We start from the raw sequence: 17,368 nt of genomic DNA on the forward strand, positions 1-17,368 counted from the left end.
AATTCAAATTCAGGAAAGAGAACTCTTATTTTATTCAAATTAAAGCAATGTTTATTTCAAAATTTTACTATAGCTTTTACGTTGCAACATTATTGTAGCTCATTTGTTGTCAGATGAAAATAACAGGTCCATGTCTGAAGATTAAAAACTACTGATTCATTGCTTCAGCCTATACAAACAAATCTTCTCAAACGAATAGTTTACACCTGAGTAAAACTAAATAAAGGTAAACTCATTCATTTGGACTTTGTCATCTTCTGACTACATAAATACTCTAAACTGATGCCCCACTTGACCCCACCCCCTGGTTCTGGTAGTCTCCCTCCTACATTTATCAGCATTAAAAAAATTAGCCATGTAAGTGATAGTTATTGGTGGAAGAAAAAAATAATCAACATTGCAATTTTGCTAGGTCAAATTACCCATATGAACAGTTATTTGTGATGGAAAGGCAACTGTAGAAGAATGTGCAGTTCCAAGATAATTTTCTAAACGTTTGTCTTAAATAGGTTTGCTTTCCTATCTACATATCAAACTATAAGTTAAATGCAGTTTGACATCTAACAAGTAAGCTTTTAACAATTTAGATTAGAATGCAAACAAAAGCAACAGCTTCACTTTTCTTCTCTTTCCATCATTTTTTTCTTTTAAACTGCTATTTGCTTTTAACGGGAACATTATTGGCATTAGCTCAAGCAGACAGACTCTCAAGAAAAAGAATAAATTCACCCTTCACAATTTCTTTGTCAATTATTTATCTATTTCCAAGCTGATGCAGTTTCCATTAAAACATAACAAAAAAAAGCGTTAAATGCAAAGATACAGAACAAATATTGTTTGCTCCCAGGCTGCAATGTTGTTAGGCCAAATAGTATAGGAGTAAATATTTTATAAATTTCATATTTAACGCCTTCTCGCAAATTTTGTGCTCCAATCAATGCATAATGACAATTGATCTTTTAAATTATCACAAACTAGTCCTTTTAGCCTATCTTACCTGGCAAGGCTGGTATAACAGTTTTGTAAAAAGAACCACACACACTATCGTGAAATGTGGAAACTGGTAAAATCATCAATAAGTACTGTGAAAATATAATGGACGAAATTTACCTCAAAGGTCTAAAGCTCCAATATAGCAATATAGTGATAAATTGTCTGCAACCGTTTTTAAAAAAATCCTGACCCTAATTGCTTCCTGAACACAAATATCTAACTATAGTAGATAGGTTCCACAGCATCTACCATTAAATCAAAGAATTTGACATCCCCCAAAACTATAAACAAGGAGGAGAAGGAGGAAAAATAGAAAGCAAACACCCAGTTCTCACAGGGACTGGAAATTTAAAAAGGTCAAATTCATATGTTGTTCACAAAGAACTGGCAACAGGATGACGCAGCAACACCCTGTTCCAAGCTATTATTAACAATGGGAAATCTAAAATATAACAGCATATTATTTAGTTTCTAGGGTAAATTAAAAACAATTGAAATTTTCTCTTATATCAGATGCACTTTTAAATATTATATTTAACTTGTGATAGCTTTTATATACTGAAAATCAGAAAAGGGACAGATTTCTAGTAAAATTGACTATTTTTTTACTTTTAACAATAAGCTACACTTACAATGAGACTGAAGTCTAGTCGATGTATCTTAAAAGGATCTAGTAAGCAGTGGAGAGAGGTTAGTGAAAAATATTATTCATTTTCAGTCATTTACTCTTATTTTTCAAGGTTCAATGGATAATTCGGTTTAGAAGCAATATGTTATAACAACATTTATAATACATTAACAACCAGTAGAACTCCAAATGCTAAAGTTCCCACAAATGCAAAATAGAGCTTCTCTTTACCCTAAATGCAGTCATTAAAATTAAGTTGCGTAAAAATACTGATTAGTACTGATACAGAATTCAGTTGCTCCTCAGTGGTTACTTTCCCAACCAGAGAAGACACTACTCTCATTTTGAAGATGGGATGCTAAATCTGAAATGGAATGGCTACCTTAGTAAGCATACGGCTGTGAAATTTAAATGAAGGTACTTAACTCACAATTTACACTGCTCCTACCACACAACTAAATCAATGTATTGAACTTTGAAAAGAGAATCAGAAGGCAACACCTAGCCAGATTCCCCGTTATGTTAAAAAAAATCCTATAAACTACTGTAAATTCAAAATCCATTAATTATGGAATCTCTGCCAATTAAGGCTGCTAGAAACTATGTCCATGAATTTTAAAATGGAATAGTAGGAAATGTTGAGACTATGTTTACAGACAATTATGTGACACCCTCATCAAATTATTTAATCAGAAATCTCAATTTCAGAGCCTGTGTAATGAATCATCCATTTATATGTATTTATGCTTCAGGCTGGTATAAACAGCAAGTTTGCACTTGTTAATGTTTTCTATTTTGCCTTCACATTTATACAAAAGAAAAAGAAGCAATTGTAACTTAACAATGTGACACAGGAAACCCCAAAAGAAACATCAGCATTTTCCGGTATAAATTCTATCCAGTAAGCTGCCTACAATGCAATCCAATAAAGAACCAGCACAGAGTGAGTGATTTATTCAGAGGGCTGCTCAGGCTAAAAAAATAAAGAAACCAGCTGGCAAGTACACATCAATCTGGAAGTGTATATTTGAGGATAAGTATTACAGTCATCTTCAAATATTATCTTAGATGAAAAAAATAACTTGAGAAATGAAAGTCATCAAAACTACAGTTTATATTACTTACAATGAAGTTAGTCTAATCATTTGTACACAGTGTGTGAGATCCATTTGACCTTCATATTCAGACTGTTTAATTAGATAACTTTATCACATATTTTTTTCTTTATTAAATGAATTTATATGGCTACCCAACTCACACAGGTGACTCAAGATGGCATACGACAATGATTAAATGACTTGTTTGTTTTGCCATACAGCCTGTTTGCTACTAATTAGATGAATTAACTTCTCTTAACTAAGATGACATTAAAATTAAACATCAAACTATCTAAAGCTACTTAAATATTTTAATTTAATTAAAAAATGGTTAGTACCATTTTAGAACATGTTCCCCATCTTCCTAAAAAATATTATTATATCATATATATATATGATATGATCTTATTATATTAATATTTTAATTGGTACTTTTACATTTTATTTGAAACATGTAGGCTACAGGCATCTCTTAAACAAATATTGCACAATGAACTGCTGATAAGATCTCTACCTTCTTGCCAAAATAAACTCTCTTGTTCCAGCAGAAACAAATCTTTTGATTGTACTTAACAATAGGCCTAATGGCCTGTTCATATAAACAAAATCAATAATAAATAATACCCATAGAATAAATGTAACAAGCACCAAGAAGAGTAATAAAAAGGCAGTGAGTGCTCTCAGGAATCACCCATAAAGTGCAAATGTTCCCTGAAAATAACTGTTTGCAATTCTATATTCCAGATGTGTTATCAGGATGTGTATATGTAAGATGTGATATTTTTCTTTACATACTTTGTGTTTAAGATTTATAATCTGTACCATTCTAAATGCTCTTTCAGGTATATACTGTAAGATAGATAATGTGATACAAAAATTATGAAATAAAATGCAATTATTCTAAATCTGAAACAATAAAAATATAACAGCAGTGGCATAATTCTTATTGTACCTATTGACCTCCAAAGGCCTTCTGGGAATTGCCAGGTCTTAAATGTTCTCCAGAAGGTCATCAGAGTGGGAAGCCATTTTTGCTTTAAGGCATCAATTGTTCTATATAAGGAGAGAACACCTCCCTTCAGGTCTCTGCTGGTGCACCTCTTAATAGTAACTCTAATAATAAAAAAGAACCACCCATTAAAATTGCTCCAGAAAGATTGCTTGCTAAATCTGAAAGTTGATAGTCTACGTATGGTCTTAATTATCTGACTCTGAAGATTCAGAAGATCACAATATCATCTAAGTTGCAGTAAATATGAACAATTCAATCTAGAAAAAAGCCAGGCAGATACTCTGCCCTAGACAGGTCTTTTCCTAACTGCGAACAATTCTATCTATCATGAAGGACAGATTAGCATATTTAACACTCTAGATAACAGCTTCCCTATTTTGGCAACTTTAAGATCTCAGATGTTTAACTCTCAGAATTTCCCAACTAGCCATGCTGGGAATTGAAGTGCACATGTCTTAAAGTTGCCAAGATTGGGAACCCGTGCTCTAGAGATGCTGGATCCATAAGGTTTAACACTCAGAATTCTTACAAAATTTCAAATGAACTGTAATTTTTAATATAAGCGAAGAAAATTATTAAATGTAGCATTGAAGTATAATCTTATTAAACTAATTATATGAAATCAAACCATATTTATTTTTTATCCTGGGCTAAATCACTTTGTGGACTATGCCTTTTGCATGCCACTCAAAGGCCATATGCAACTCCCAACATGGACAAAGTTATACACTCCTATACTATATATATTGAGGCCTGGTGGTGGAGTGGTTAGAATGCAGCATTGCAGGCTAACTTTGCCCACAGCCAGAAGTTTCACGGTTGAGTCAGAGTTCCATTCTTCCAAGATTGGTAAAATGAGAACCCAGATTGTTGTGGAAAATATGATGACACTATAAACCATTCAGAGAGTTGTAAAGTACTGTGGGGCGGTATGTAAGTTTAAGTGCTATTGCTTTACTACATATGCTTGGAAGTCCTCAGATCTATAATGTTTAAAAATAAAATCTGGATGCGTCTACAGTTATTAATATTTATATAATGTTTGACTATATAAAAAGTAAACTACCTGGATAAAAAAATCCCTTATGACACAAGCTGAATATCTATATCAATTTGGCTCCCATAAAGAAATACAAACTAAGTGACTGTTTTGAACTTAAATTTTATAGAACTGCCTCATCTTACCTTAGGTGACATTGTAATTATACTCTAGTGGATGGAAGTAAGATCACCAGAAAGAAACCTACATACATATTATACACTAATCATTAAAATACAAACACTTACCCCTCTGAAATTCCAGGTTTTTGTGGAAGGAAACAAGGAAAAGTTGTGCTGTTGTTCTTTAGGCCTGTAAAATGCAAAAAAGAACATGTTTTTTAATCCTTTTGTTTCTATCACCATTGATGGCCCCTGTGGATTTATATATACAATACTAATATACTAGGTAAATTATTGTTAAACTGTATGGAGCTTTATTTATTTTACAGCTTTTAAACATACCAAGGGGAATAAAATTAGTTATATAATAAATGTTCATACTCAGGTGGAAGCAGGGAAAACTTGCAGGAAGGGGAGAGGGGGTGCAGCTTCATGATCCAAATCCTGTTCCTTTGATCTTTGCCTTGAGGATTATGACAAGTTTTGATGCCATTGGTCAGATGGTTTCACAACTAAAAGAACTGTGAATAGGCAACTAATTCTACAGTTCTAGGGAAGGATATAGCAGTTGCTTTACTTTCATTTTGAACATAAAAAGTAATAGGAACATGAAAAAATATTTCCTAATAAAAAGAAATAATAATTGGTAAATTAAGCCAAGAAAAAGAAGCATGATGTTAACTATCTCTAGTCTATTTGGCCTTGTCTTTGGTGGTATGTTCTGTGTTTTGCACACACACACCCCTCTTTTTTCCTAGTTTAATATCTATTTGATGCAGTGTTGGAATTTAATTATCTCAACCCCAACCATTATTGATTATTGACTAAGGATATGCTAGTTGAATGCAAGATAACATTAACTGTTGGCAACAGTTGAATTTTCAAAGGAAAATGTCATCATAGCAACCTTTTTATTTGTTAGCACCTCCAAGGAACCAAAGTCATCTTAACTGTACTACAAGCTGAAAATTCCAAGAGCTTGGATTAGAATAATAACATCCTATTTCAATTGATCACAGTATGGATCTAAGAGGGTATTTCTTTCAACAGAAATAATCCCATAATGTTCTTCAATGATTTATAAATTATTATTATTTTAAGTCACAATGACCCACTTAATTGAACATCAGAGAATCAACTGTTTTGTGCTGTAGTTTGGTAAAAACATTCTCACAGGAAATAGAAAAAAAATCTAACTACCAAATACACATTCCATGCCTCACTCTTAGCAAGTAATGAAGTAAAGGAAAAACTGGGGACAATTACTTTCTTCTTGAGATATAAGTATGCGTGAGAAATACCTTCTTGATATTTTCCCAGGTTGGTCCATTTTCTTTTTATCATTGTAAGAAAGACTATAAGAAAAAAAATTACACTTTCCACCTATAATTTTTTTTTTTGCTTTGCATATTTGCTTGTTTACCATGCATATTCTGCATTTCTTTATTTCCATCTAGGTGTTATCCAGACTTTTGCAGCCCAGATAAGAATAAATATAATAAATCCCCAAAGAGGAGTCTCAACACTGTCATGAACAATTCTTCAAGCATTTGTTCATTTTCCAAATCTACTGAACAGAATTAAGATACTATTAAATTGGTAGGATTAGAAACAGATAGTGTATTTACTGCCAGGAAAGGCAATGATTAGCAAACTACAGATAGTGTAATATAAATTAATAGGTGACATATAAAGGTAGTCTGTTTCGCAACTGCCTTGGATAGTGACCATATGCAGTTATTACAGTGATGAAAGAGTAACTTTGCAACCAATGCCTGCTTTTACTACTTCTGCAGCCTCTCACTCTCAATCATGTGTTTGCCATTCTAGTCAATTAGTATGCATTGTTCTCTGCTTGACCATTTTTTTTTCTTTTTCCCCTCTTGGAAAGTGGAATGACTGCCTAAACTATCTCTCTTCCTGAGCTGCTTTTCTCCATAGCATAATACATTCCTAAAATATGCTAACTATTAATTAATAAGGAAATCTCTGTAAACTTAATTAGTTGATTAGCGTCTCCTGCCAGCTTGTATTTCTGCCTGACACTGACAAGAACCTAATCAGTTTCACACTAAAAGCTTTTATTCCCCTCCTAAGCAGCTCACAGCATGCAGCTGCAAGAGGCTAGGCAAATAGCCAGCATCACATTCCTTGCTAAATTTGTTCCTATTGTGTGCCTGCTTACTCTTTTGTAATCCCCTCCTCTCCAATGAATGTAAATACAAACATCAATTCTCTTCTGGCTAATTATGTCAGCACCTGCATGAATATTCCAAAGGATAGGAGAGTAGGTAAAAAAGGGTTAAGATTTGCTGTTTTACCCAGCTTCCTGTGAGTCAAGTTCTGGAAACTCTCCTTGCTGATTAGGCTAACCTAGCTGTTTGGAGGTCAAATCATTTTGATGCTGTAAAGCAAAGGAAAGCTGAAGTAAAATTGTACTGGCAGACATAGTCATGTAATTTTCATTTATTGACTTTTCACTAAGTGACAATTCACTAAAGACTCACTCACCAGAAACAATTATAATCACTAAACAGCAACTATCTGTAGCCAGAAACCAGACATGATATAAATGAGCCCAACTATGCGAAAGGGGCACGTGTGAGCAAACATTTGCAAACTGGTAGGGAAGGTAAGTGAATACTAAATACATCTTTTAGAAGTTAGTATGACAACAATGATGTAAGACATATTCCTGGAAGATGCAACAGTGTCAACCAAACATTTGCAACATTTTATGTGGCTGAATTTTATACTGAGTCAATAAAGTGATCTTGCAGTTATTATTGAATAAATATTCAAAGTCCCTATTTTACCAGGAAATATGAATGTAAGACACTTCAAAGTATATAGTATTAGCCTGCAGCATAATTCCTTAAAAGCTCTAGAATGACCGTTGGCTTACCTGAATGGTCTTTCTCTAGGCGCTGCGGGAGTGTCCAAGCACGGGTTAACTTCAGCTTGCTGCCCAAGGACTGAGTTCGAATTTCTTATAAATATAAATAAATATTTATTTATTATTATTATTCTTGTAGCTCCGCCCCTTGCTCTCCTCAGAGGCTCAGTTTTAAAAAACGAAGGAACAGTCCAAAGGACCTGTCAATGGCGATAGTCCGGATGTCCAATGGAAGGTACCCCGCGGCCCTTACACAGGGTGGGGTTGGACACTCCCGCAGCGCCTAGAGAAAGACCATTCAGGTAAGCCAACGGTCATTCTCCTAGGCGCTGCTTGGAGTGTCCAAGCACGGGACATGCCAAAGCTATGCTGTCCCAGGGAGGGAAGAATTGTCCACAGCCACGGGGCTCGCGACAACTCTCTGCAGAACTCTCCTCCCAAAGGCTGCCTCAGCCGAGGCGAAAACGTCCAGTCTGTAATTCTTGATGAAGGGTGACGGGCTCGACCACGTGGCGGCCCGACAGATGTCTTCGATGGATGCTTGGGTGGCCCATGCAGCCGAGGTTGCAGCACTCCTCGTTGAATGGGCAGTGACACAAGGAGGAGCTGGTCTGCCTTGATGTTCGTAGGCCAGCTGGATACACGCCCTTATCCAGTACCCTATGGTGGAAGAGGTAACCTTCCTGCCCATAGTAGCAGGTTGAAAGGACACAAAGAGTGCCTCCGTCTTGCGAAAGGGAGCTGTCCTTTTCATGTAGATTCGCAGAGCGCGACGGACGTCCAGCTTATGCCACCCGCGTTCCCTGGGATGACTGGGACGCGGACAAAAGTCTGGGAGGAGAACCTCCTGTGAACGGTGGAAAACACTGTTGACTTTAGGCACAAATGCTGGGTCCAGCCGAAGGACCACTCTGTCGGAATGGATGACACAGAGGTCGTCTCTGACTGAGAGCGTGGCCAGTTCAGAGATCCTACGTGCCGAGGTGATGGCAATAAGGAAGGCGGTCTTTAGAGTCAGGTGGTGCAGTCCAACAGTCCGGAGAGGTTCAAAGGGAGGTTCGGACAGAGAGCGCAACACCACAGACAAATCCCAGGTTGGATACCTGTGGATGGTGGGAGGTGACAGATTGGTGGCGCCTTTGAGGAAACTACGCACCTGCGGGTGTTTGCTGAGAGGCAGGTGCGAGCCTGTGGATAAGATGGTGGCCAAGGCGGCCGTCTGGCGTTTGAGGGTATTGGGCGCCAGGCCCTTGTCAAGGCCCTCCTGCAAAAAGTCCAGGACCTGAGAGACGGTGGGAGATGTAGCAACGACCTGATGTTGGAGGCACCAGCGAGAGAAGGATGACCAGGTGGCTTCGTAGATCCTGACCGTCAAAGGGCGCCTGGATGCCTGGATGGTACGGATCACCTTTTCTGAATATGCGCTGAGCCTCAGGATGTCCCCTTCAAGTGCCATACGGCAAGTTGCAGCCACTGGGGCTCTGGATGTTGTACTGCCCCCTGGCTGAGGGATATCTGATCCTGAGGAATGCGCCAATGGTGTGACACAGAGAGGCTGATCAGGTCGGCAAACCAGGATCTCCTCGGCCAGTGAGGAGCTACCAGCAGCACTTCTGCCCCCTCTGACAGAATTTTCCTGATGACATGAGGAATCAGAGGGAGAGGCGGGAAGGCGTATAACAGACCCGGAGGCCAGCGAGACCGAAGAGCATCTGAGCCTTCCGCCCCGGGGCACTGGAATCTCGTGAAGTACCTGGGAAGCTGGGCATTGGTTGGAGACGCGAAGAGGTCAACTACTGGGAGGCTGAACCTCTGTGACAGCTGACAAAACAGCGCCGGGTGAAGGCGCCACTCTGCGTTCTGGATGGTGGTTCTGCTGAGCCAGTCTGCCGTCACGTTGTCTTCTCCTGAGATGTGGTCTGCTCGCAGGGATGTCAGGTGTCTCTCCGCCCACCTTCCCAGGGCCTCCGCCTCCGTCATCAGGGCAAAGGATCTTGTGCCGCCCTGATGATTGATGTACGCCTTCGTGGCGATGTTGTCGGTCAGGATCAGCACGTCTCTGTTCTTGACCAGCCAGAGGAAGTGGAGCAGAGCCAGCCTGGCGGCCCGGAGCTCTAGCCAATTTATGTTGTGGGCGAGCTCCGCTGGCGACCACCTGCCCTGAATTACCTGCTGTTGAAGGTGGGCGCCCCACCCGAAGAGACTGGCATCTGTAGTGATGACCAAGCGCTCCGGCTCCTTGAAGTAGCACCCCTTCAGGAGAGCGTCCAACTGCCACCATCGGAGGGAGCGAAGCACCTTGGGGGGTAGGCGCACCACCCGCCTGGAGTTGCTGGCCTTGCGTCTCTGGAGCGGAAGCAAGAACCATTGGAGGTCCCATGTGTGGAGACATGCCCACGGGACCACCGAGATGCAGGACACCAGTCTCCCCAGAAGTTGGGATAGGGAGACGACCGACGCCGACCCTGTGGAGTGGATCTTCCTCACGAGAGACCTGATGTTGTCCACTCTCTCCTGTGTGAGGAAGACCTTGCAGGACTCGGAGTTGATGACTGTGCCGAGGTGCTGGATGCTGCAGGTCGGGGTCAGATGGCTTTTGGCGAGGTTGACGGAGAAGCCGTGTTGTCGTAGAACACGGATGGTTGTGTCCAGATCCCTCTGGGCCTGCCCCCTGGACGACGAGTGGATGAGAATGTCGTCCAGGTAGCATTCCAGTCTCACCGGGATGGAGCGGAGATGTGCTGCGATGGCGGCCAGAAGTTTGGTGAAGGTGCGCGGGGCCGACGAGAGACCGAAGGGGAGGGCTCTGTACTGGAAGTGCTGGTTGGCAAACTGGAATCTCAGGAACCTGCGATGTGCCGGGTGGATTGGGACGTGCAGTTACGCCTCCTTCAGATCTATGGAGGTCATGAGCTCGTTCTGCCTGACGCAGCCCAGGATGGTCTGAAGGGACTGCATCTTGAAGCGTTTGTACTCCAGATGCGTATTGAGACTCTTGAGATCCAGTATTGCCCTCACTCCCCCCGATGACTTGGGGACTAGGAACAGGATGGAATAAAAGCCTGTGCCTTCCTGACCTTCGGGCACCTTCTCTATGGCCGCTATCTCTAACAGGTGGTCTATCTCCGCCCTCATGAGTTGGAGTTTGAGGGGAGATTTGGGAATGGGGCAGTGGACAAAGGTCCGCGGAGGGAAGGATAGGAAGTCTAGGGTCAACCCGTAACGGACCGTGTTCAGGATCCAGGTGTCCGTCGTGCTCTCCTCCCACTGGGCGGCATAGAGTTGGAGACGGCCGCCTATGGGAGGATCCCTGTAACGGTCATTTCTGTTTCCGAAAGGACCAATTGGAGTACCCCCCATGGAATGGTCTACGGTAGCCCTGCTGTTTATTTTTGTCCCTGTAGGATGATTTATCCTGGGGACGATCTTGGGATTGGGCGTAAGGACGGCTGGTACCCCCTGAAGAGGTAGAGGGCTCTGAGCCACGAAAGGAATTTCTGCGAAATGGCTGGCCCTTGCGGTCCGGTTTCTTAGTCATGGCGGGCAAGATCTTGCGCTTGTCCTTGGACTCGATTAAAAATGAATCCAAGGCCTCTCCAAATAGCTTGCCTCCCTTAAAGGGCACGGAAGCGAGCTTCCACTTCGCCTTTACGTCCGCCTGCCAGTGGCGGAGCCACAGCAGACGGTGTGAGGTTACGTTAGAAGCTAAGGCTCTGGAAGAGAATTTGGTAGCCGCAAGCGAGGCATCGGCCGAATATTCCACGGCCGCTATTATCTTATTAACATCCTGCCTCGTCCTGGTGTCCCCCGCTGGGAGGCTGGCCAGCAATTTGCGGAGCCAGAATAGGGCCGCCCTGCCGAAATAAGAGGAGGAGGAGGAGGCCCTCATGGCCCACGCAGTGGCCAGGTGGGTCTTGTGGGCAGCTGACTCCGCCCTTTTATCCTCCGCTTTAAGGCCTTCCAGTAGGGCAGCCGGGAGAGCCGAGGTAGAGGTGAGGGATACAATCGGGTCATCCACCTGAGGAAGTTTTAATAGCTCTTCGAGGGGGGCCTCCATGGTAAAGAGCTTTTTATCAGTTCCACTGGGATTGGCCATGGAACCTGGTTGAGCCCATTGTCGCTGGATGATGTCCAGGAACAGTTGGGGGGCAGGAACCAAATCAATGGGAGGGGAAACTTCTTTAAAGAGCCCCGCGCCCGGATCCTGAGGCCCTATGGTGTCCTTGCCACCTTGGTCAGAGGTGGGTTTATCTGCCGGGGGAAGCCCCATTTGGGGGCCCCCGGCACGGGCCTTGGTCAGAATGGCTCTAAACATGGAGGGGTTGAAGAGACCAGAGGTGGAAGGGGCCTCTGGGGTGGGGTTTTCGTCCTCTGAAAGGACCGGGGCCTCCTGCTCAACCTCCTCACAGTCAGAGACCTCACTGATGTCAGTAGGTGTGGGAGAGACCTCTCTAGCCAGAGGGGCCTGGGTTCTCACAGATCTGCCCTTGCTGGGAATAGCAGACAGAAGGGGCAACTTGGAGACCAACTGCTGCATGCCATCAGAAATACCCTGAGCGATGGCGCACTCCACCACCCCCTGCATGGCCTTGGACAGGTGTGGTTCCTGCATCTGGAGGAGGGTTGGGTCAGCCTGGGAGGGGGCCAGGGAACCCTCCCCATCCAGGGAATCTGCCTCATCCAGGGAATCCTCAACCAGGGAATGGCTGGGGGAACCAAGGGAGGCCCTAGAGGGATTGGGAGAAAACCCAAAATCTTCCTCAGCTGGCAAGGGAATGGATTCAGCTTGTTGGAGAGAGGGGGCAGGAATTATTGCCCCTTCCTCCCTGGATGAGGGTGCAGAAGGCTGCTGCTGCTGAGCTGACTGGGCCCTTTGGAACTGTTTCTCAAGAGCCTTTTGGCGCCTTTCAGCCATTTTCTCTGCGGCCTTGGAGGTCTTCTGAACCTTGGGGCGCTTCCCCTTGGCTGGGCACCCCACCCCATCACCTTTGGCAGCAGGGTTGGGCCTGCTGCGTTTGCTGGTGGTAGGACCAGCCTGAGGATCCACTTGCTTCTCCATCAGATCTTGGGTGAAGGTCAGGTGAGATGAGGCCTAGCTGGTTTGCTGAGCTCGAGGCCTGTAGAAGCTGAGGCAAGTGGGGCTGGTCTATGGCTCCGGCTAGAAGGCCGGGTGCCTGCAGATCTGCGCTGATAGGCAAGAGTGAATGGTCTGGTAGACTCAAAAGAACCCTTGCAGCCGCTTAGGAGGTTTAGAGAGGAAGGGGAGCCCGTCAGGAGACCCAGAACAAGGCCCGGAGTTAAGGAATCCTCTCAGCGGCGATCTGCTGTGAGAGCAGGCTGCGCGGCAAAGGCAAAAGCCCGGGAGAAAATCGCGCCAATTTCGCAATCCAAAATGGCGGCCGCGTGCGTTTTTTGCACCTGGAGCGACCCCGGGGGGAGAAATTGGAAGCCTAATGCCTCCCTGGGGGCCCTAACTGCCTACCTGACCCCACTCTGGTCGTTGGAAGATTCCAAACGACCCCCCCGAGGAGCGGCTGCGATCGTGGAAAACGAAGGCCAGCCACGCTGCAGGCAGCCTGCCTCGCGCGTCTCAGTCTTCAATTTAAAGCGACAGGAGGAAGAAAATAACAAACGCTAAGGAATTGTCTAACTATACTCAAAAAAACAAAAAAGGGAGCTACACTATGCTATCTAGAGGGTCCAGTTTGCTGCACAAGGACTGGAGCACCCCAAAAAGCGTCCTGTAGGGCGACTGAGTTTTTTAAAACTGAGCCTCTGAGGAGAGCAAGGGGCGGAGCTACAAGAAATTCGAACTCAGTCCTTGGGCAGCAAGCTGAAGTTAACCCGTGCTTGGACACTCCAAGCAGCGCCTAGGAGAAGTGAAATTAAGCCTCAGCTATTATGTCAGTTTGTATATGTAGATGAAGATTTAATCAAAGGAGTAGCCAGAAACCCCAGCAGTTCTCACATTATACTTGTGTTGCTTCCTCTCAACAATTATAAAAACAACAAGAAAACATTTTTTCATTGAAAATCTAAGCAAGTAAGAAGTTCAGTCCCATGTAAAACTATAATTCCAATATAATTCATTACCTTCACCCACCTTTCATAGTTGTTTTAGTCAAAGATGACCAGCCAGTTTTATCTTTCATGTCTAAGTTGGCCTCAAAATAAGAGAAGAATGAAAGCCTACCTTACAATCACCAATTTGTCTTAAATAATATAGAATAGACTACAGAATAAAAAGAGATGGAAGGAATTCAAAAGTGTTCTAATCCAACCTCCTGCTCAAGCAAGAGATCCAATACAATTCCAGAAAATGATTATCCAATCTCTTCTTAAAAACCTTCAATGACAGAGCACCCACAACTTCCAAAGGCAAGCCGTTCCATTGGTTAATTGTTCTTGCTGTCAGGAAATTTCTCTTTAAATCTTGGTTGGATCTCTCCTTGATAAATTTCCATCCATTACTTCTTTTTTTGCTGGTGCTTTGGAGAATACTTACAGCCTTTACAGTTTGCACATCCAAATATACGTTTTTGTAAACACTGGCTCAGAGATGGCAGATGGTAGATCTAAGTGGTTTCCTTAAAAAGTGACCCCAGTTAGAGGTCAAAAACAAAACAAAAGCCCATGTAGGTGCTGGCATGGGCTTGAATTTAGCATAGATTTAGCAATTAAAGTATCAATTTAGCTAGGTATTGGCTTTTTCATTTATTTAGGTTTGTGCTGATTGGCATAAAAAACTTAGTAACTTATTATAAACACTCAAACACAGTGAATTTATAGAATTTCTCACAAGAGGTTTTATTTGACATAATTTCACTATCTTAGCTTTGTTATTAATTAGATTACACCATCAAGTGTCATAGGTTTGCTACATTTTATCTACACTCAAAAATCTTTTAAATAAACAATTACAAGATACTGCACTGGGATTGTAATATTTGGTTGAAATTCACAAGTTTTATACCTAAATGAGTATGTTAAAAAAAGTATGTAACAAGTGTGATAAACCATCATAAGTCACTTTTTCAGTGAAAGTGTAACTTTGAAGGGTCACTAAATGAACTGTTGTAAGTTGAGGACTATTTGTACAAAAATCATCAGAGATGTTTGCCATAATTTTAATGCAACACTCTATTATACAAGTAGAGAACTGAACACTACAGTAATCTCTAGATCATAAGGAAAAGATAGAAAATAATTTGAAAGAGGAAAGAATACTTCGTTTAGGGAAATATATCATTTGAACCACACAAACATCAGATACAGATGACTATTTTCAAAATCATATCTTGTATATATGAACAAAAGGTCATCCAGAGTCTCATGCCTGGAGTTGCTTACAAATAATGTAAAGCAAATAAAATAAAGAATATCTTGTCCTTAAGATACTAGCTACTCTGAGCCCATGCTGATGCCTTAGTCACTTAGTGTTTACTTGTGGACAATTTAAGATTTAATAATTTAAGGGGTGCTTTTCATACATGGCAAAATCAAAAAGTCCAATACAAGCAATCAAGCTGACTTATGATAACCCCCAAAAAAAACCATTATCATGGGGATTATCCTGCCCTATGCTGAGGAGGATTTTACCCCAAAACTTCCATTCTGCAATAAAGTGTGACATCTTCCTGTTATCCTTGGCCTATGCAAAAAAGAAAACAGCATCTTATAAAGAACAGGCTCCACATATTATGCTAAGCCATTGATTGTTCGATATAAACCACTGTTGGTTGATTCACTCAAGCCATAATGGCTTCCCTTCTCAGCAGGCAGGTAAGTAGCTGCTGTCACGTGAGGAAGGAGGGAATGCATGAGTGGCCAATTCGGTGCAAGCTCAGAGGTACTGGACTGTTTGTCCATTGACTTTCTCCCTGCAAACTTCCCATAAGCAAAATCTTTGCTAGTGGGAAAGTAGCAAGGAACATAGCAGTGTTGGCAATCATATCAGTTCCTTTGAGGTTTGCCATTGACTTGTGGGTGGGAACCTATCAGAAAATGCAGAAAATGAGGATCACGTGACTGGTCAACTATGGTAGTGCAATGGCAACACTGAAGCAGCAAAAAAAAAAAAAATTAAAAATCCCCAACTTTTGTTTGAGGGAGTCCCAGAATTCTGTAGATTAGCCCATCGAGGTACCTTTGACAACAAAGTTTTGCCCTGTTGTGCAGCATTTTGCCCTAATGAATGTTTCAAACAGACACAAAACTATACAAACGTTTAGTAATATATGGATTTTACTGAAGTATACAAGCCATAACATTTCATTTCCACAGGTAAGCATATACCTGCATGAAGTTCTTCTGTATGGAAATACACACACACAATTTGTTTTGCTAAAGATACACTACTTAAAATGACAAAAATTACCTATTTAAGCAGAATGATCCAAAAATGTATGTTGATGGCAAAATAAAGTTGTTGTTTTTTATAAACAAGTTTTATTGGGTTTTTTTTAAAATTTACAAGGGAAAAGGTAGTGGAAAAGGTATACAAATTTTGGCAGTTGCAAAGTGTGGTAGGCACCCCCTCCCTCCATACTCATTGTATACATCTAAGTAAAAATCATTGATACATAGTAGTATATAGTCAGCATATTAATTCCATTGGTATTTTCGATCAGTTTATGTCAAAAAGATTTTCTTATTCATTTTTGTGATCTGAGCTTTCTTGGTATTGCCCCATCTCCCCCCGCCGACAGAGCTCCGGCCCCTCCCGTGTCCTGTATGTCTGTTATAGGATCTTCTGTTTTTTCTAGGTGTGTTTTGTTTTTTTCTATAAAGGCCTGTGCCTCTATGGGTGTATTGATTCTAATTCTTGTCTCCTCCCAGAATATTAACATACCTTCAGGCATCAGCCATCTGAACCACACCCCCTTCTGGTATAATTTATTCGCTAGTTGCGAATAATTTTTTCTTTTTCCCCTCACTTTCTTGGGGATCTGCTTCAGAATGGTTATTTCCCTATTTTGGTATGTCAAGGCTTGCCCCCTTTGTGCACTCAGAATTTCATCTCTTGTGCTTTTTCTAAGAAATTTAATGTGTACCTCCCTGGGTACGTTGTTGTTCTAGCATAGGCTGAGTTCACTCTATAAACCAGATCTATCTCCCACCCCATCTGTTGTTTTTCTTTATGAATGTATTCAGCCAAAATACTTGTCATGATGTCCCTTATGTTTTCATCATCTGCTTCCATCACATTTTGGAATCTAAGGTAAAAGGACATTCTCTCAAACTCTATTTTCATCTGTTGGGTATGCAAAATAAAGTTTTCAATACTTTAAATATAGAATATGCACACTAATTTATAAAGGAATTCTTTTACCATTCTTATGTACAAAGATCACAAATAGCCATGATTCACACAATGAATTAATGATCATGCAATTTGCTTGTTTTGAGTATGTTATGTGAATTAAATCTCTTATAGCCTATATACCGATCAAAGGTTAACATAAATTGTACATGTTAAAAGAAAGTTTCCATTTATGCTACACAACAGTACTAACAGCAAAATAAAAATGATACAAGTTTAAAGAAAACAGGGCAAGCTTACCATAACACATTAGAATCAA

General features: G+C 41.6%; 1 protein-coding gene across 2 annotated transcripts in view; it reads right to left on the reverse strand.

Moving 5' to 3' along the window:
- Positions 1-17,368, reverse strand: part of ARHGEF3 (Rho guanine nucleotide exchange factor 3) — a 148,898-nt gene that overhangs the window by 90,172 nt on the left and 41,358 nt on the right. For both annotated transcript variants that reach the window (XM_081939872.1, XM_081939871.1), the window contains one exon: positions 5,018-5,081. In XM_081939872.1, the coding sequence (XP_081795998.1) occupies positions 5,018-5,081 (64 nt within the window). The remainder of the gene's footprint in view (positions 1-5,017; positions 5,082-17,368) is intronic.

The sequence above is a fragment of the Natrix helvetica genome (assembly GCF_964273705.1).
Source record: "Natrix helvetica genome assembly, chromosome: 1".
NCBI lineage: Eukaryota > Metazoa > Chordata > Lepidosauria > Squamata > Natricidae > Natrix > Natrix helvetica.